The sequence below is a fragment of the Pongo pygmaeus genome, chromosome 16 (assembly GCF_028885625.2).
Source record: "Pongo pygmaeus isolate AG05252 chromosome 16, NHGRI_mPonPyg2-v2.0_pri, whole genome shotgun sequence".
Lineage (NCBI taxonomy): Eukaryota > Metazoa > Chordata > Mammalia > Primates > Hominidae > Pongo > Pongo pygmaeus.
The window spans coordinates 65,861,224-65,881,749 of NC_072389.2; the positions used below are offsets into that span (position 1 = coordinate 65,861,224).

Genomic DNA, 20,526 nt, shown 5'->3' on the forward strand with positions numbered 1-20,526 from the left:
GTTACAGTGTTTTTAACTGAATTTACTTAATTCAGTAACTACAGCAAGAGAGTCAAAGGAAAATCTAAGACAGTTTTACACCTATACTCTGATACCTTATACAATTATCGAAAGTATTTTACAACTGGTAGGTATTCAATTAACTAAAGGATCATTATTTAGCTTATGTAGTAAAAAAATGTTTTATACCAATAATTTATCTTTCTTTGAAAAATAACTAACTCAACACAGGAGGTTAAAAGATTCAGGCTGTTCCCCATCACTCACCCACTGAGTGCTATTAGTGTTTAATACTCAAAATATCTTGAGAATTAAATACACCAAAATACACACGCATTTATACAATACAAATCTATCATTATAAAAAATGCTCCCTAAATTTTATTTTGGGCTGGAAAGGAAAAATATTTCCGGGCTTGGTGAAAAGCAAGGAAAATATGCAAAAACCATAAATCAACACATAGAGGAGAAACTAGAGCAGTGAGCAGTAAGAAAATCTATGAAAGGTGAGATGGCTTGAGGGCAAATTCTTCAACCAGTTCTAAGATCAAGTGGGAAGCCAAACATAAGACTTCTACATTTAAGCAGGGATTTGAACAGATATATGTACACTTATGTTCATAACAGCATTATTCATAACAGCCAAAAGGTGGAAGCAACTCCAGTGTTTATCAATGGATGAACAGATAAACTAAATGTAATATACACACGTGCACGCGCGCGCGCACACACACACACACACACACACACACACACACACAATGGGATATTAATCAGCCTTAAAAAGGAAAGAAATTCTAACACATGCTACTACTTGGACAAATCTTGAGGACATTATGCTAAGTGAAATAAGCCAGTCACAAAAAGATGGATACTGTATGTTTCCTCTTATATGGGGAACCTAGAATAGTGAAACTCATACAGACAGAAACAGAATGTGGTTGCCAGGAACTGAGGGGAAGAGGAAACAGGGAGCTACTGTTTAATGGGAAGACGAAAAGTTCTGGAGATGGATGGTAGTGATACTTGCATAACAATGTAAATGTATTTAACGTTATTGAACTGTACACTTAAATGGTGAAAACGGTAAATTTTGTTATGTATACTTTACCAAAATGAAGGAGAAGCAATCACTGAAAATGGCTGAGAATTCTCCAGAACTGATGAAGGCTATAAATCCACAGACACAATAAACACAATCAGCCAGCAGGATTTTATTAAAAAGCATATTTTTATGAAACTCTAAAACACCAAAATTAAAGTACAGTAAGAAAAGACAGAAGCCCTAAAAGAAATGACAATTAGACAATACATTTTTCAACAATAACATGAAAAAGTAGGATTGTATCTTTAAATGTTGTGGAAAAAAGGTAACTGCCAACTTTGAATTGTGTATGAAATAAAATGATATTACTAAAATGAGACCAAGAGAGATAAAATATTTCCAAATAAACAAAAATGGAGATTGTTCACCATTAAGAGACCCTCATCAAAGGCACATCTAGAATACACAGGATTTCAAGAAGAATGAAAGAATCTAGAATGTAGGTTTGAGAAGAAGAAACGGTAGGCCAAAATCTAGAAAACCTGTAGATAAATTAAAACAAACATAGTCCATATAAAACAATAATGTGGGTAGGTTTAAAAAAGAAACAGCATTACAACGAAAATAGCATACAAGTCAAGAGAGATGTAATGAAATTCTAAATGCTCTATGATTTCTGTATTGTTTGGGAGGCTAGTTGATATTGAATAATGGAAGTATTGACTATAAAAATTCAAGAGTAACCACTAAGAGAACAGAAAGTAGACATGTAAATTCCAAACCAACAGACAGGGGGAAACTAGGAAAAATGTCAATCCCCTCAAAAGGAGTTAAAAAAAAAAAAAAAAAAAGCACAGAAAAAGTAAAAGAAGCACAAACAAATCAATACATACCATCATCAAAATGGATGTAAATCACTAAACTTTCTAATTAAGAGATTATCAGATTTTATTTTTAAAAGAAAGGAAAGCAATCTAGCTGAACACTGTTTTAATCCCACCTAGATTTTTGTAGAAATGGACAAGCTGATTCCAAAATTTACATAAGAATGTAAAGAACCCATGATCTCAGGACTATAAAACTACAGTTATCAAGACCATATGGTTTTGGCATCAAGACAGACATACAGATTAATGGACCAAAATAGAGTCAAAAAATTGATCCAGTCTGGGTGCGGTGGCTCACACCTGTAATCCCAGCACTTTGAGAGGCCAAGGAGGCAGGTGGATCACCTGAGATCAGGAGTTCAAGGCCAGCCTGGCCAACATGGTGAAATCCATCTCCACTAAAAATACAAAAAAATTAGCTGGGTGTGGTGGCAGGCGCCTGTAATCTCAGCTACTCGGGAGGCCGAGGCAGGAGAGTCGCTGGAACCCACGAGGGACAGGTTGCAGTGAGCAGAGATCACGCCGTTGTACTGCAGCCTGTGCGACAGAGGGAGACTCCGTCTCCAAAAAAAAATGATCCACGTGACAGTGACGAGGTAATTCAGGAAGGGAAAAAATACCCTTCTCAACCAAACTCTGTGCTACAGCAGTTTCTCAACATTGGCATTACTGACATTTTGGACCACATAATTCTTTGTAGTGTTAGGCTGTCCAGTACACTGTAGGATATTTAGTAGCACCTCTGGCTCTACCCACTAGATGCCATCAGCACCCCTACCAAGCTCTAGACGTTGCCAAATGTCCATTAGGAGGCAAAGTCACTCTCAGTTGAAAATGACTATGCTAGAACAACTAGATATTCATACGGAAAAAAATGAACTTTGATCCTTACCTTGTATCTTACACAAAAATTAACTTGAAATCAACATAGACTTATTTTCACGTATAAGTTAAAACTATAAGCCCTTTAGATTAGGGTTTCTCAATGCAAGCACCCCTGACACTTCCAGCTGGATAACTCCTTGTTGTAGGGGACGTCACTCACATGCATTTAGTATGTTTAGCAGCATCCTTGGCCTCTACGCAGTAGATACTAGTAGCATTCCACCAGTTGTAACAACCAAAAATGTCTCACCGTCAAAGTCCTAGGGATGGGTGGGGTGGGGGGGCGGGTCAGGAAGGAGTAAAACTGACCCCAGTCTGAGAATCACTTGGGATAGGCAAATATTTCTGTGCTAGAACACATGAAATCACTAACCACAAAAATTTTTGATAAATTAGACCATTAAAATTCTGTTCTTTGAAACACTATTTAAAAAATTTAAAAATACATCACAAACTGGAAGAAAACTATATATAATGGAGTTGTATTCAGACTATATAAAGAAACTTTATGGCTTAATAAAAATAAAAGCAAATAAAAAATCAGCAAAATACTTCCATAGACATTTCACAAAAGAAATGCACTTAAAATGAGTAATTTTTATATGTAAATTATACCTTAATAAAATTGTTGTAAAAATTAAATGTGGATTTAAAAGGGAGGCTTTAGTATTTAATGGCTATATGATACTCTAACAATAAAAACACAGTACAATCTTTTAAAAGATGTGGGGGAGAATGAGAAGAGCATAAGAAAAATAATTTCAATTGTTTTCAGTAATCGTATTGATCACTAGTATTAATACTGTTATTTTGAGGCTGTTGTGAGTGTAATGTGGGATAAAGCAAATGAGACATATAAGGTATTTTTCCTTTAAATCTATTTCCTAGTTCTATCCACTGAATTATTCTCAAAACAGTGATCAACCCAGGAGCATCCGTAGTGCCCAGATTGTAGTCCTGAAATATCATTTCACACTAAAAGAAACAAGGGCTCTTGAAAATGGCTGATTCCAGGGCCAGGGCAGGAAGTGTACAAAATGAGCCTCAAAGACTACCAGACTGACTGAAAAGCCAGTAGGAAGAGCCTCTCAGTGAGTTAATACTATTTGAGGCTTACAAAGGATAATAATCGTAGTGGACAGAAACACATATATATTTAACTCCATGATTTAATAATAACATTTTAAAAAAAGAAAACACACCAACATTGGAGAATAAGAAGGAACTAATTTTTTTAAAAGTGGTATTTAAAAGGAAAGAATCTACTATTTATTCTGCTACATGGTAAGCTACATGAACTGGGAAACCAAATAGTAAGTAAGGGAAAGCATATCTTTTAAAAAGTATTCCAAAGAATAAATGATGCAATCAGAATATTACAACTGTGCAAACCACAGTGAATGAATCCATCTAGGCAGTGAGCATTAATAGCTGGGGTGGTGGGGAAAATGTTAAAGGACATAATATTTTAGTCAGGAGGAAAAAGTTCAAGAGATCAATTATAAAACATGGTGATGATAGTTAATTACAATGTATTGTGTTCTTGAAAACTGCTAAGAGAGTAGATTTTAAGTGTTCTCACAACAAAAAAATAGGTTTGTGAGGTAATACATATGTTAATTAGCCCGGTTTGGCCTTTCCACAATGTATACATATTTTAAAAACATATAGTACAAAATAAATATATACAATTTTAACTTGTCAATAGAGAAAGATAAAATTCAAAACAGAAAAAGAAGAAAAACTGCAACATACACAGCCCATAAAGTTTTTGTATTTGGAATATACAAAGAAATCTTACATATCAATTAGAAAAAATGAACAGTCATTCTGCAAGAAAAAGTGAGCAGGAAGCATATGAAAACATGCGCTCTCTCTCGCTCTTGCTCTCTCTCTATATATACATATATATATATGTCTGAGATGTGGAGCAACAGAACTCTTAAACACTGCTGGTTAGAATGTAAATTGATATAACCTGGTATAGCCACTTTGGAAAACCACTTGCAAATCTACTCAAGTTGAAGATACGCTTGCAAATCTACTTAAGTTGAAGATACGCATACTCTATGACCCAGTAATTCCACTTCTAGGTATACAAACAGTCCCCAACTTACGAAGGTTCCACTAAATGATTTTTCAACTTTACGATGGTGCCAAACCATTGCAATTTTGTCGCAACATACAGCATTCAATAAATTACAAGACACTCAATACTTTATTATAAAATAGGCTTTGTGTTAGATGATTATGTCTAATTGTAGGTAAATATAAGTATTGTGAGCATATTTAGAGTAGGATAAAATACACTATGATATTTGGTAGGTTAGGTGTATGCATCTTTAATTCACTACAGGTTTATTGAGATGTAACTCTATCGTGAGTCAAGAAGCATCTGTATATCCAACAGAAATGTGTGCATATGTGTACCAAAAGAAATGTATGAGAATTTTCTTAAGAGTACTGCTTAGAATAAGCTCCAAACTGGAAACAACCCAAGTTCTGATCAACAGGATAAATTGTAGTTTATTCATATAATGGAAAAATGGACAGAAATGAAAATGAATGAACTACAACTCACACAACCTAAGAATCTAAAAAGCACAATACTGAATGAAAGAAGGAAGGTCCAAAAGGATTCTGCTCACATAAAATTCAAAATCAGTCAAAAAAGGCCAAGCATGGTGGCTCACGCCTGTAAACCAGCACTTTGGGAGGCCGAGGCAGGTAGATCGCCTGAGGTCAGGAGTTCGAGACCAGCCTGGCCAACACGGTGAAACCCCATTTCTACTAAAAACACAAAAATTAGCTGGGCGTGGTGGCAGGAGCCTGTAATCCCAGCTACTTGGAAGGCAGAAGCAGAACAGCTTGAACCCTGGAGGCAGAGGTTGCAGTAGGCTGAGATCGTGCCATTGCACCCTAGCCTGGGCGACAAGAGCGAAGCTCCGTCTCTTAAAAAAAGAAAAAAAAAATCCCAACAAAATCAGGCAAAAGAGAAGTAGAACTACCACCCTCCATACACACACAAAAAGCACAGAACTTATCACCACCAAAGCTGGGACGCTGATTATTTACTCAAGTAAGGAGAATGTTATTTATTATACAGGAGGACCACACAGGGGGCTTCTGAATTACTGGCATTGTTTTATTTCTTGACCTGGATAAGAGTTACGTAGATGTTTACTATATAATTATCTGTTAAGCTGCATCTATTTTTTTCTTTTGTTCTATATACTTTTCCATATGTACGTGACATTGTACAACATAAAATTTTAAAACTAAAAGATCTCAGAAAAATATCAGTGAATCTTTGGGATGGGGATGTAAAATACAACTTAGAGAAAATGTGCTGCCACATCAATATGGAAAAAAACATGACAATGTTTATCATTTATCATTAGCTACCAAGTAATGTACTTTGTTAATAAAGTACAGTTTTATATTCACCTAAAAAATATTTACATTGAGCACCTGAGCACTTGAGCGAGCCAGACACTATTCTAGTCATTGGAAGACCCCATGAGTGAACAAAACAGCACTTACAAAAAGGCACTGTTTTACAAAAACAGTGAGGGAAAGGACAATAAGCAAAAATAAAACGTGGTAAAGGGAAAAGTGAGGGTCATACTACATTCCATAGGGTAATCAGGGATATCCTCATTGATAGGTGACATCTGAACAGACAGAGACCTAAAAGAATCAAGACACTACTACACGCAGAAATCTGGGGAACAGATTGAGAGAAAAATAGAAACCCCAAATGCCAAAGGACTTAAGGCAGGACTATGCTTGAAGTATTGAAGAAATGTAAAGGCCAGTCCGCAGGTGGGAGCAGAATAACTGACAGGGCAATTTGTAGAAAGTGAGGATGGGGGATAGGAGGGAGGGGGGGAGATCATGCAGGCCACTGCAGAACTTTGTAAAGACTCTTCCTAAGAAAGATGGGCTGTAATCCCAGCTCTCTGAGAGGCTGACGCAGGAGGACTGTTTGAGGTCAGGAGTTTGAGACTAGCCTGGTTAACATAGGAGGCCCTGTATCTAAAAAAAATTAGGTGCAGTGGCATATGCCCATGTCCTTGCTATTCAGGAGGCTGAGGTGGGGAGGATCACTTGAACCCAGGAATTCAAGGCTGCAGTGAGCTAGGATTGTGCCACTGCACTGCAGCCTGGACTGTGACTTATGTATTAAAAACATCATTCTGGTCTTTCAATAGGCACTATCAAAACAAGAATAGCTGCCAGCTCCTTTTCCTCATGGAAAATTATGACATTCCCTTTGGATATATTTAGGTTCACAGAAAATAAAAATCAAATTCGTTTATTTAGAAGAACCATTCTTCTGGTTCATATTAACAACAAAATTCTTCCTTACGGTGTTTTTTTTTCCCTTCCTTTTTCTGAGACAGGGTCACGTTCTGTCATCCAAGCTGGAGTGCAGCAGCACAATCAAGGCTCACTGCAGCCTCCGCCTCCGGGGCTTAAGTGATCTTCCCACCTAAGCCTCCCAAGTAGCTGTGACTAGGACTACAGGCACATGCCACCATGCCAGCTAATTCTTTTTGTATAGATGGGATTTTATTATGTTGCCCAGGTTAGTTTCAAATTACTGGGCTCAATCCTTCTGCCTCGGCCTCCCAAAGTGCTGAAAAAATAGGTGTGAGCCACCGTGCCCGGCCTTTTTTAAAAAACAGTGAAAGTTTAATACTCCTGCTGTCGTTCGAGTGGCTAGTTTTGTTTTTTTAAACTATGGTAAAATTTACCATCTTATCCCTTTTTAAGTGTACAGTTCAGTAGTGTTAAATATATTAACACTATTGTTTACAGTGACAAGCTTTAAAGGCTTAAATAAATTTAGATTGATATTTATAAACTCTACTACAAATATATGTGTGTATATATATAGTTATTAAGTAGTATATTTTATTTATTCTTTTTTTTTTTTTTTGAGACAGGGTCTCGCTCTGTCACCTAGGCTGGACTGCAATGGCACAATCTTAGCTCACTGCAAACCTCCACCTCCCGGGTTCAAGCGATTCTCCTGCCTCAGCCTCCTGAGTAGCTGGGATTACAAGCGCCCACCACCACGACTGGCTAATTTTGTTATTTTTAGTAGAGACGGGGCTTCACTATGCTGACCAGGCTGGTCTCCAACTCCTGACCTCAGGTGATCCACCCACCTCAGACTCCCAAAGTGCTGGGATTAGAGGTGTGAGCCACCACACCTGGCCTGTTTAAGTAGTATACTTTAATTTTCTGGTAGGCTCAATGAATGATGGTAGGGTACAAGCTGGGATGATACACAGGTCTTACTAATAAATTTGCATGAATGAGTGAAGTATCCAAAAATGAACTCAGAGTTGAAATTTATCATTTTGTGGCTGGTTACCACAAACATAATGAGCACAAGTTCACTTGACTGAGTTTTAAAGGGCCATTCAGACTTTTAGGGACCAGGATAACTCTTTAAACACTATTCTCTCAGAAGGGAAATCAGTGGGTCAGTTCAAACTATTATGTGAGTAAAATGTAATGATACAATACAGTAGTTGGATCATTAAAGAATATAAATATACATAAAAATATACTATAGTACACAATTTTGAGATGTTAGTTTTTCTACTATTTTAATGCATGATGAAGAAAAGACCTGTGGTTTTTAAATTGGTAACACTGACAGTTCCGAATGCTTTTGGTGGAATCATCACACATTTCAGAATGCTGCTATTGCCTATCACTTGGCACTTTACACAAATGTGAGTTGCTTTTTTACCTCTGTGAAGAGACGGGCATCATCAGAAAGCATATTATAATCCTGTGCACATTTCTTTGCAGAATTCTGCAAAAACTTTAGGAACTCAGTAACTTCTTCGTTCACATGTTTTTTCATATCCTGATTTTTAAAAAAGTAGACATGTCTTGGGATAAAAAGTTTCATTAAAAAACAATCACATTTTTAATCATTGCTATAATAATTTGGACTTAAAGAATAATTAAAGTATCAAATCCAAAGCAGAAATCAAAGAAGTCAGTAAAAATTATTATATAGTAATGATAAACTGCTATTAAAAACTCCACAAAATAGAAAAGCAAATGACTAAGACTATACAACACATGCTCAGGAATTGAGAAGTTGATTTTATAAAATGCTGTCAAAAAAATTTTTTTTTTTTAATTTATTTTTTGAGACAGAGTCTCGCTTTGTTGCTCAGGCTGGAGTGCAGTGGCACGATTTCGGCTCACTGCGACCTCCGCCTCCCGAGTAGCTGGGGCTGGCTATACAGGCGCCTGCCACCTCACCTGGCAAATTTTTTGTATTTTTAGTAGAGATGGGGTTTCGCCATGTTGGTCAAGCTGGTCTTGAACTCCTGATCTCAGGTGATCTACCTGCCTCAGCCTCCCAAAGTGTTGGGATTACAGGCATGAGCCACTGTGCCTGGCCTCAATTTTTTTTAAAAAGACATACATCCGAATAGAAAAATAAGCAAATAATATAAATAGGCAAGTTACCAAAGAAAAAATAAAAATGGCTTATACACATATGGAAAATGCTTACTGTCATTAGTAATCATAAATTAAATTAATGTAAAGCAAGAGACCATTTTTCCCATTTTAAATTAAAGGCAAAAAAGGTAATGTCCAATATTAGTGAAGATAGTGTTTTCTTTTCTTAAATTTGATTTCGATTTTCTTTTACCTTACCCCTGTAGGATTAGAGAAGATAGTTTTTTTCAAAACCTGTCATACAACAGAGGTACAAACAAACTGGTTTAAACTTTTTGCAGAACAATTTATGCATGTGTAACTGCAGATCAAAGCTTTGAAAACATGCATAGGTTTTGATCTGGCAGTTTTATTTTTAAGAATTTATCTTATGGAAACTATCATCGATATGAACAAAGATTTTGCTACAAAGATGTTCAGCACAGCATCATTTATATAATTGAGAATTTGGAAATGTCTTAATTGAAATAATTAAGCAATAATTTAAAATTGGTATAATCTATGTAAAATTCTACTGCTAGTACTTAAGATGAACTGGAGCGAGACATGTTCAGAAGTAGAGCAAAATGCTTGAACTGCAATGGAACCAACAAAAGAATTAAAGCACCATTGCTCTGTCAATCAATCTCCTTAAATTTTCCATTTTAAAAAAGATGACTGGACCTAAAAACATAAATATAAATTTAAGATGAAAATATTTCCTAATTTTTATTATTTTTTCCTGAAACTGAAGAACACAATACATACCAAGTACTGCAAGTAGTCATTTTTATTTATTCCAACAGCTTTGGAATTTGCAGGAATCTTTGCGTATTTAACCAACAAGTCCACATAACTCCTCTGCTCTCTCTGTGAGAAACGAGAGAAACGAGGATAAGGAACTCTTGGTTTTGGAAGAAGAACCATTCCAATTGTGGTTTTAACTTTTTCCTTTGCTTGAGTTGCTGAACTAACTGCCGGCTCATTTTCTACAGAACTTGCTGAGGCATTCAAATTTTCTCCTATACGTCTGGAAAACAAAATATAATTTACAAATATGTGCTTTTCACATGAAGATTACTATCATGGAACTTCATGATTCTCAATCACCAGGGAGAATATAGCGTGATTAACAGAGTAAACACTGGATTATTATCTAACTCTGCCACCTGCATTTTGATGTTTAGCCATTTAAAGTAGATTAAGTATTCTGCGGGATAGGATCACAATGCAAACTTACCTTCAATTACCTGATGGAGAGGAAGAGGCATACTTATTCAATTTAGAAGTTTTTTTCCCATTAATAAAGACGGGAAAATCATTCTTGCCAATTACACATGCAAGTACTTTATGTTTATATTTTATTACAATTTGAGTTTTTAATACTTAAATTCATCACTAAGATTTATCAGTTAATATGGTGAATAAAAGCTACTAAGAACAGAATGTAAAGGAATCACAAATTTGAGATTAACAAAATTCATTGAGATTCTAAATGTTCTGATTCCCTCTGCTTATCTCAAAAATTAAGAAAATTCTAACATTATGCACCGTATTTTTTGAAAGCAGTATTGGTTTTGGAAAAGTCGTACAATCCTCTATCACTCTGGTACATGGCTGAGTTCATGGAAATGACTTTATGCTTTTCACGGATGCCAAAGAAAAATCCTGGCGTATCTTTAATGAAATGTACCAGAAGAGAAAGTAGTGAGTAGCTTCAGAACCTGTTACCATATTTGTTTATGGAATGTGTGAAGGTTGTTAGAATCACAATGGAGTCACCAATGTTCAAAAATCCCTAATATCATGGAATACTATGCAGCCATAAAAAGGAATGAGATCATGTCCTTTGCAGGGGCACGAATGGAGCTGGAGGCCATTATCCTCAGCAAACTAATGCATGAACAGAAAACCAAACACCACGTGTTCTCACTTATAAGTGGGAGGTGAAAAATGAGAACACATGGACACAGGGAAGGGAATACACATGGGTGTGCTGTGGGGTGGGGTTGGGGTACAACATTAGGAAAAATAGCTAATGCATGCTGGGCTTAATACCTAGGTGATGGGTTGGTAAGTACAGCAAACAACCATGGCACACGTTTACCTGTGTAACAAACCAGTGCATCCTGCACATGCACCCTGGAACTTAAAAAAAACAAAAAACAAAAAACACAAAAACCCTGATAATTAGAGCTAGTGAAGGCCATGAAGACAGAGTTCTCATGTTTGAATTCCTGATAACAAAATATTTCTGCAAGGGTATTTGTTCAGGAACTGCCAGTCTTTGGATTGGTGTCACCTTTATTATTCATCTTTCAAAGATCGAGCATAACTATCTCAAAACAATCAGACAATCCTAATTTTTTCCTTTAAAAATCTTTGTCCTCCTTTACCTCCCTGAATACGCACATAGTTTACTATGGCATACATACTCCCATTGCAATGCTTTACTCCCAAATACATTTCTTTTATTTTAGAGAGCTTCTCTGTTACTTAGATTCACAAATGCTATGCCTGCTTTTAAGAAGTCACCTTATCCAAATTAAGGCATATGAACACAACTTCCTTATCTTATTCATAATCCATCTCTATTTTTGCTATTCAGTTATTGTAATCTACATTTTACATAAGAGACTTTAGAAGTGCATCAAAACTATACTTCCTTGGCCTGCACAACTGTAACTTCCGCCACAGTAACTGTTCCTATAACCTGGCTCCAAATTACACAATAATCCACAGAGCAAGGGAAACTAAAGAGAAAGATGGACATCTGCTGACTCATTCTTCATGCCTCCATTTGTTAATATTTATTAACTACCATGTGCCAGCCTATGCCAGGCACTGGAAATACAACACTAAGTACAGTACCATCTCCAATCTCCAGGACATTATAATCAAGTGCATTAGACAAGTCAATGAAGAAGAAAGAAAAGTAGGTATGTACATCAACACAATGGGACTATGGAGAACTCAGGTTTCCAAAGTGAACATACCAAATAGGTGACTGAAGAGAATCCTAAGAACATAATGATCAGGGATTAAGGAAAAGAAAGAGAAGAAAGAGAAAATATCCATAGCAGCGGTCCTCAATCATAACAGTTTTAATGTCCCCAGGGCATTCTGGAAGCCTGTAGGTGTCTTTGGATTGTCACAAAAGGGGGGAATTAAAGGCATTCAGAAGGGGGGAATACTAAATGCCTGCAATATGCAGTACTATCCTGCATATTTTAACAGTCCCCTTCAGGCTTTCTCTTACCAGGTACAAATAAGTCTAGTCTGTTATTATCTCTTATCAGCTACAAATAAGTCTAGTCTGTTAATATTTATCCTAACAGTACATTTTATTTTTCCTATGATTATTTTATGGTATGCTTTATTTTCTCTTAAATACTTTAAATGAACTTAAATAAATGAACTGTATTCATTTTAACTGATGCATCTCACTACCTCATTATATCTCATAATGCAGTAGTCTCTATGAATTTAAATATTAAAAAATAAATTATTTCAAACTTATAGGTATAGGATATATTTATTGTTTTTAAAAATTATATCTATTAATTTCATTTTAAGCTAGTAAAGGAGGTATCTTATCTCTTATAAATACCTGTCATAAAAAGTGGGAGGGTATCAGTCTGATACGGCTGAGAACTACTAATTTAGATCTGCGTCTGGACAAAGGGTGAGTTACATTCCATCCAAAACTACTACTGATTAGTTTTAAATTAACTTTATGATACTAGAATAAATATGGCAAAAATTCCAAAAGATGACAACAGTATTTTAGAAAATATGTAGGTCCCCAAATAAAGCAAAAATATTTAAGACCACTCTCTCAGAGCTAAACAATGGATAAAAAACTACTCAGAGCTGATAAGGGAATGGGAGAAGAATTTTGGAAATTAAAATTAGGATGCTTAGGTTGGCTCTGAAAATAACACAAGTAAAAAAAGACATAGTTAGCTACTAAAGTTTCTCCAATAATTGTATAAAAATAAGCATATTTTAGGTTAACAAAATGAACATTAACTGCTGATCTTGGGAGAAATGTATTACAGCAAATTGACTTCTCATTAGAAAATGTCTTGAGAGCTATTCAAACCTAACAGTATCGTGTCTGCACTCTACACAATACTGCTTCACAGCTGTCACTCTGAATATGAGAACATGTCCGTCCTTGTGCCACAAACTGGCAAATTTAATTAAGCTGCTGCAGCAACAAGATGCTGACTCAGATATGCCAGACTAGGAATGTCAAGAAATTCTAGCAGTTTAAATTGGCTACATTCAGCAAAGAATGAAATGGTAGCACATCAAGATCATTTCCTTGTGCAGTGCTGTCAAAAACTTCATCAGGGTGTAAACCAAAAGCATCTGACAGGGTTTCTCTATTCACATATACAGCATCATATTTTATTTTGGTTGATGGTTTGAAGTTTTGCCCCTGCATTTTGTCAACTACCCTTTCTCCTTTCTCAAAGTTTCTATGGAAAAAAAAAAAAAAAAACAAACAAACAGGGCAGAATCCAAAAGTTTAAGTTTCCTATACTTTAAGTACTGGTTTGGTAGCATGTTTAAAAGTAGCATTTGGAAATGGTGCTTCTAGTCTCCATTTCAAGTCTACTAGTACCTTCTGAGTTTGATTTATTTTCCTAAATTAAATGTGTTAAAGCTTTATATATATATATTTCCATTTAAAGCTATTTCCCCCCTTGTTTGCTTAAAACTCCGTTATGAGTATCTGCAAACAGAAACTTTAATTTAAAAAAAAAGGTAATTGTTTACAGTGGCTATTTCTACATGAATGGCTCATGGGGCATTTTAATATCCTTTTTTATTTTCTTGGGGGACTTTCCAAATATTCTATAATTTCTTTTTCATGCTTCAGAGAAAAGTAACACAATGTTAACTTTTTATATTATTCATTTGTAAAAACACTATTCAAGTTGTTCTTTCATTTTACAAACACTTATGGAGCACAGAGAGCAAAAGGAAAATTTTTTTTTATCTTGAAATTAACAGAATAAAAGGCCTTGTTTTTCAACAAGAAAACAGTTGTAAACAATAAAGCCTGAAATAACTGTAATAATTATTACAGTAATTAAGAATTATTACAGTAATTACTGTAACAATGACTGTAATAATTCTTAATAAAAGGTTAAGAAAAAAGACTAGAAACATCACATCAATAACTTGTATTTTTTCTATAGTACAAGGTAAATTATACTAATAGATTATTTTGTGCTCTACAGAAATCTAAAAAAAAACAAGGATATTCTAAGAAAAAAATATTTTAGGAGTTAGGTATGCCCAACTTCCAGCAAAATGCCTTTTTCCTTATACAAAGCCAGGCTATAACCCACACCTGGGATATGCTGAACAGAAGAGGACTTGAAAAGAACCGTAAAAATAAACTTGGCACACTGGCGTGCACCTATAATCCCATCTATTCAGGTGGCTGAGGCAGGAGGATCACCTGAGCCCAGGAATTTGAGTCTAGCCTGGGCAACATGGCAAGACACCAACTCTAAAGTTAAAAATAAAATGAGAAGCAGTGGCAAGACGAAGATTAATACTAGAAATTTTTAGTGTGAAAAGAGAAAGGCTGAAACAAAAGTTCAAATAAGTTGTTTTTTTTTTGTTTGTTTGTTTTTAATTTGAGATAAGGTCTCAAATTTTGAGATGGGGTCTTGCTCTGTTGTCCAGAAGTGCAGTGGTGTGATCATGGCTCACTGTAGCCTTGACCTCCCAGGGTCAAGTGATCCTCCTACCTCAGTTTCCCAAGCAGCTGGGACTACACGTGCATGCCACACCAGCTAATTTTTAAATTATGTGTACAGACAAGGTCTTGCTATGTTGCCCGGGCTGGTCTTGAACTCCTGGGCTCAAGTGATCCTCTTGCCCCTAGCCTCCCAAAGTGTTATTATAGGCATGAGTTACTGTGCCCAGCCGAGATTATTTGTGTGTGTGTGTGCGTGTGTGTGTGTGTGTGTGAGAGAGAGAGAGAGAGAGAGACAGACAGGGTCTCACTCTGTTGCCCAGGCTGGAGTGCAGTGGCATGATCCTCGCTCACTGCAGCGTCAACCTCCCTGGACTCAGGTGATCCTCACATCTCAGCCTCCCCAGTAGCTGAGACTGCAGGCACACAACCACCACACCTGGCTATTTTTTGTATTTTTGTAGAGACAGGGTCTCACCATGTTGCTCAGGCTTGTCTTGAACTCCTGGGCTCAAGTGATCCAGCTGCTCTGGCCTGCTAAAGGGCTGGTATTACAGGTGTGAGCCACCTACGCCTGACCTGAGATGATTCTTTTTTTAAAGATAGACATATGTTCTCTAAATCCCAGGACAACAGAATTTATAGGCATTTTTTGATCCAAATAAATAATGGCAATTCTTTAATTAGTAGTAAGTTTTAAGAAATTAGTTATCCTCAAAAAACTGTACAAGTTGAATAACAAATAGTTTTTAAAAATATCCATAGATGTACATACATAAGGGAGTCTATTGCTTTAACTTTGTATATCTGACATCAGCACAGACATTATAATTATGCACTTTGGCAAGAGGAAAGTTGCTTCTGAAACTGCCTCTTTAAAACGTTTATTTTTAAAAAATTGTCTCTTTTTTTTTCTGTAGACAGGATCTCACTCTGATGCCCAGGCAGGAATATAGTGGCACAATCACAACTCACTGCAGTCTCAAACTCCTGGGCTCAAGTGATCCTCGTGCCTCAGCCTCCTAAGTAAGACTATAGGTATGTGCCACTACACACAGCAAATTATTTTTGGAGAGACGGGGTCTCAATTTGTTGCCCAGGCTGGTCTCAAACTCAGGCCTCAAGTCATCTTCCTGCCTTACCCTTGCAAAATGCTGGGATTACAGGTGTTAGCCACTGAGCCTGGACTAAAATTGTCTCTTTAATACAACTTCTGCTTGTTTTTATGTAAACTTACGCATTCATTTGATGGAATCAAAAAAGCACTTTTTTCTTTAATGCTTTTTAATGGCAATCTGGCAATATCTATCAAAATAAATATATATACATACCCTCCACTGACAGGAGTTTATCCTACTTATACAAGCACATGTAAAAAGGATGCTCACTGTTTCTAACAGTAAAGGAATGGAAACAAGCTAAATATCAACAGACGTCAATTTAAAAATTATATACACCCAACTATAGAATACAATACAGCTATAGGCCGTGCATGGTGGCTCATGCCTGTAATCCCAGCAAGTGGAGCAGGATGTGCAGTAAATGGAAAGTTTTTAGTCCTGCTTTTAAATCCATTCTGCCAATGCATCCTTTGATTGGGGAGTTTAATTAATTTACATTTAAGTTATTGATAGGGAAGGACTTACTATTACTATGTTTTCTGTACATCTTACAGCTTTTTTGTTCCTCATTTCTTCCCAGTGAGCATATTTAAGTCTTTAAAGAAGTCTAAGTATAAATGGGAGAAGAGGTAAGAAAGTAATTAGGAGAATATGTGGAGTCCAGGGATTATTTAAAATAGGAAAACTTGAGCATGTTCAAATACTGATTAAGTTGGCCAGGCAGAGTGGCTCCTGACTGTAACCCCAGCACTTTGGGAGGCCAAGTTGGAGAATCACTTGAAGCCAGGAGTTCAAGATCAGCCTGGACAACATAGCAAGACCATGTCTCCTAAAAAGCAAAACAAAAACCAAAAAGTAATCAAGATGACTGAAAATGGGAGAGAATAAAGATAGAGGAGTAAGAGGGGACAACGGACAGAAAAGATAACTGAGAAAGCAGGAAAAGATGGGGAGATACGCTTCCTCCACTGTAAAAGGAGAAACGAAGAAAGTAAATGTTGAGCTTCCCTGGGGGAGTTTCCTAATTCCTCATTTGGTGTATTTATACATTTTTCTAGTAAACTCAATTACTTGGTTTCCAGATTCATCAACAACAGAGTAGAAATAGTCGATCAAAAAGGAAAGAAGAGCTACTACAGGCAAGTTGGCAGTAAGAAGTAAAAATTATCACTTAATAGTCATTAAATACCAGAGAGGAAAAAAACCTTTAGCAATTTGGCAATATCTATTAAAATAGAAACTGTACATATTGTCTGACCAAACAATTCAATTTCCATGAGTATATCTTACAGAAATAACTATAAAAATTCACCAATATATTGTTTTTAATTACCAAAAAAAAAAAAAGAAAAAAGGGAACACAATGTTTTGCAACACAGGACTAGCTAAATGAATTAAAAATACATCTATAAGCTATATAGTGAGGTAATATGCAACCATTAAGATTGAACTAAATGTTGGGGCATGAAAAGATACTCAAAATATCACTTTAAATGATAGATAACTACAAAACAGTTTTATAGTATATTTTTAGTATGATCCCATTTTGTATTATATACCTGTATATGTATGTGTGCGTGTACATATGTTATAAATAGTATACTATTTAGTACTATACTAAACAATTATTAGTATAATATTGGTACTATACTAAAACATTTAGTGGTATAAATGTTTCTATAGTATTATACTATATCGGTATAGTATTATAAAAATATTGGGATAGTTTAGCATAGTATTATAAAATACTATAAAATTGTTTTGCAGTTCATGTGTGGAGAAAGGACCGAAGGTCTGTAAAGATAAATACCAGTGCTAAAAGTTGTTTTCTTTTAAACATTTCTATAATTTGAATGTTTAATACTAGAGATACACATAAAACTTCAACTATCAGAAAAACGACAATCAAATATGGAAATAAATAACCAAATAAACATATTACCTGTTGGACAAAACACGTAGTTCTTTTAAACTTGGAGCCATGGAATGATCTTTATAATTTTCTCGAGAGAAAAATGTCTTAAGGCCATTTTTTGGGGAAATATCCCTGTGAAACAAAGTAATTTACTTACATTTGACAATTCAAAATCTCATGCTAGACTAAGACACATAATGGCACAATTGTAACTTACAATTTCATACCTTCTTACCCCCCATCCCCAGACAATCTCTTCTTACTATGTTTAATTTCATATACCAGATCTGTGGGCTTAGAAGTGTTATTTCTTGGATAGCTTTAAACCCAGGCCCATTAGGAAATTCTCCAGCTCCAATAATCAGCTTTGCATTTTCTGTAGTACATAATTAAATAAATGTCACAGAGACTGGAGAGTTAAAGATAGAAAAGACTGAAGTATAATCAAGGGTCTGTCGAAGCCTGGCCTCACTTCTGGCTCTAGGACATAACACTAAGATATTTGGTTGCTGAAAACACTTCTCAACTTATTTTTGTTTCATCCACTTCTGTGCTGAGCCAAAAGACGCTACAAAGACTAAACAGCCTAGCTATTTTGTTTACTATGGCAAATGGGATAACTGGTTTGCTAAACCACCTCAAAGGTGATATGATTTTTCATAACACCATAATTAATTTAGAGACTAACATATTATATTCAATGCTTTCCATATAGTTAGGCATCCAAAAATGCTGTTTGAACGAAGGAATTAAAAATTTGAAAACACTGAATCCATTAATCCAGGGAGGACAAAGACCAGTAAAATTCCGTGGAAAAGGATAATTCCAAGGGCTACAATATTGTGCAAAGGTTCTAAACCACAACTAGTTCCACAATGCCGGTGGTATATAAGAGCATCTGTGCTACATCTGAATGCATACTTTACAGCACTGGCAAGGAATGCAAATGTGCATACCTCTTACCTAATCAAATGGCAACTTCTGGGTGTCCTAGTGCCCGGATAGGAAATTCTAGCATATTTGCTTCATACTCTTTTCCTTTTTAAACTGTTCTTAAAGGCATTTATCCAAAAAACTATATTAAGGTATTAATGGTAAAATCAGAATGTCTTATTTGCTATGTATCAGTATAGTTTCTTATTACCTTGTCGTGGTATTGTATCTGTGACATCTCAATAAATTCTTCAGTTTCTGCATATCATATAAAAACAAAGTAAAGGGTCTCAGGGATTGTGAGCTCCCTGGGGATGGGAGTGTTGTTAGCAATAAACAAATACTCACTGAACATACTGACTTAATATTCTGAGTCAGGTACTATTTTAATACTCTTTGTAACCATTTATAACATTTGATCCTCCTCGGCTGGCTTAGTAAATGTGTGTTAAAATGAACTAAAGCAGCACATGTATTAGCTAGATGTCTATAAAACCACTATATTATTTAACCAGGCTCTCTATTTGCAAAGTTCTCATACACTTTTAAAACAGAGTCTATGCATTTATATCGTTTGATATAGATTTCAATATAACAAAAACCATGTCTATTCTTAAAGAGGGTCTTTTTTATTACTTGTATGGAAATGGGCAAGGTTCTTGGACTCAAGAAAATTCCTGTATCTCTCCTTCACAGGAGACCAACAATAAATACCTGAGGGAATAATACCTAAAAATAATTTGAGTGCTGAACTGTGTTGTTCCACTATAGGAGTGGAAGTGCAGTCAGCCATAACTCTAGCGTTCAGTATGTGAAGATGAGGATAGGGTAAATTCTGAGACCCTAAACTTGTATTTTCTGTTTCCTCCAAATCTCTCTATGCCAGAAATCTATTTTCTTAGTCAACCATCAGCCCCACTACACTCCTCTTCAGTGGATTACAAAGTGGCTACAACTCACCAGTTCAGTCCTGGTTCACTTATGACCATCTTGGAGCTCATCTTCCTAGATTTCTGCTTCACTCTAGCTCACAGTTCACAGCTGCCTGGCTGCGAAGGCTCCAAGAGGCAGGATCCCTCCAGAACTTACTCAGCTGAGGAAAAACAAAAGGCCAAGATCAAAAGCAAGTGATTGGCTAGGCCAGGCGCTGTTAGGTGAGGAAGAATCTCTCCCTAAACATCTACCCTCAACAGACTGTGGCACCTAAAACAGAATACAGCAGACCCAAGGTTCTTTGTAGCAGAGCAGCAATGACGATACAGGACGAGCCCTTTTCTATTTAATCTACGCCGGGAGTGCTACTCTTAGGACACTCACTATGGAAATAAGAGCTGAAACAGAACGGTGTTTTCATTGCTTACATACTAGGCCACTTGATGGCATGGAACGGGAAGTCAACTCAGTTTTCCATTCCCTTACTGCCAAAATAAATCTTTTGTTTTCCCGGCCATGCTTTGTTATGGGGCAGATTCTGGCAGGCACTGCATGACAAAAGCTACCTCAATATCAGGAATCTTAGGCCTTTCAAAGAGAACCTC

The 20,526-nt window shown here is 36.0% G+C and overlaps 1 protein-coding gene across 8 annotated transcripts in view; it reads right to left on the reverse strand.

Moving 5' to 3' along the window:
• The window catches only part of ICE2 (interactor of little elongation complex ELL subunit 2), a 56,091-nt gene that overhangs the window by 34,925 nt on the left and 640 nt on the right, over nucleotides 1-20,526 (reverse strand). For 4 of the 8 annotated variants that reach the window (XR_008494123.2, XM_054451111.2, XM_054451110.2 and 1 more), the window contains exons 2-5: nucleotides 19,949-20,081; nucleotides 18,083-18,187; nucleotides 10,066-10,327; nucleotides 8,588-8,707 (exon numbers count right to left, since the gene is read on the reverse strand). Coding sequence is in view for 7 of the 8 variants with exons in the window: in XM_054451111.2 (XP_054307086.1) it covers nucleotides 8,588-8,707; nucleotides 10,066-10,327; nucleotides 18,083-18,187; nucleotides 19,949-19,989 (528 nt within the window). In the remaining variant the exon portion in view is untranslated. Of the gene's footprint in view, nucleotides 1-8,587; nucleotides 8,708-10,065; nucleotides 10,328-18,082; nucleotides 18,188-19,199; nucleotides 19,247-19,948; nucleotides 20,084-20,526 lie in introns of those variants that run through there. The other 4 variants (XM_054451113.2, XM_063652674.1, XM_054451112.2 and 1 more) reach the window with 3 other exon arrangements.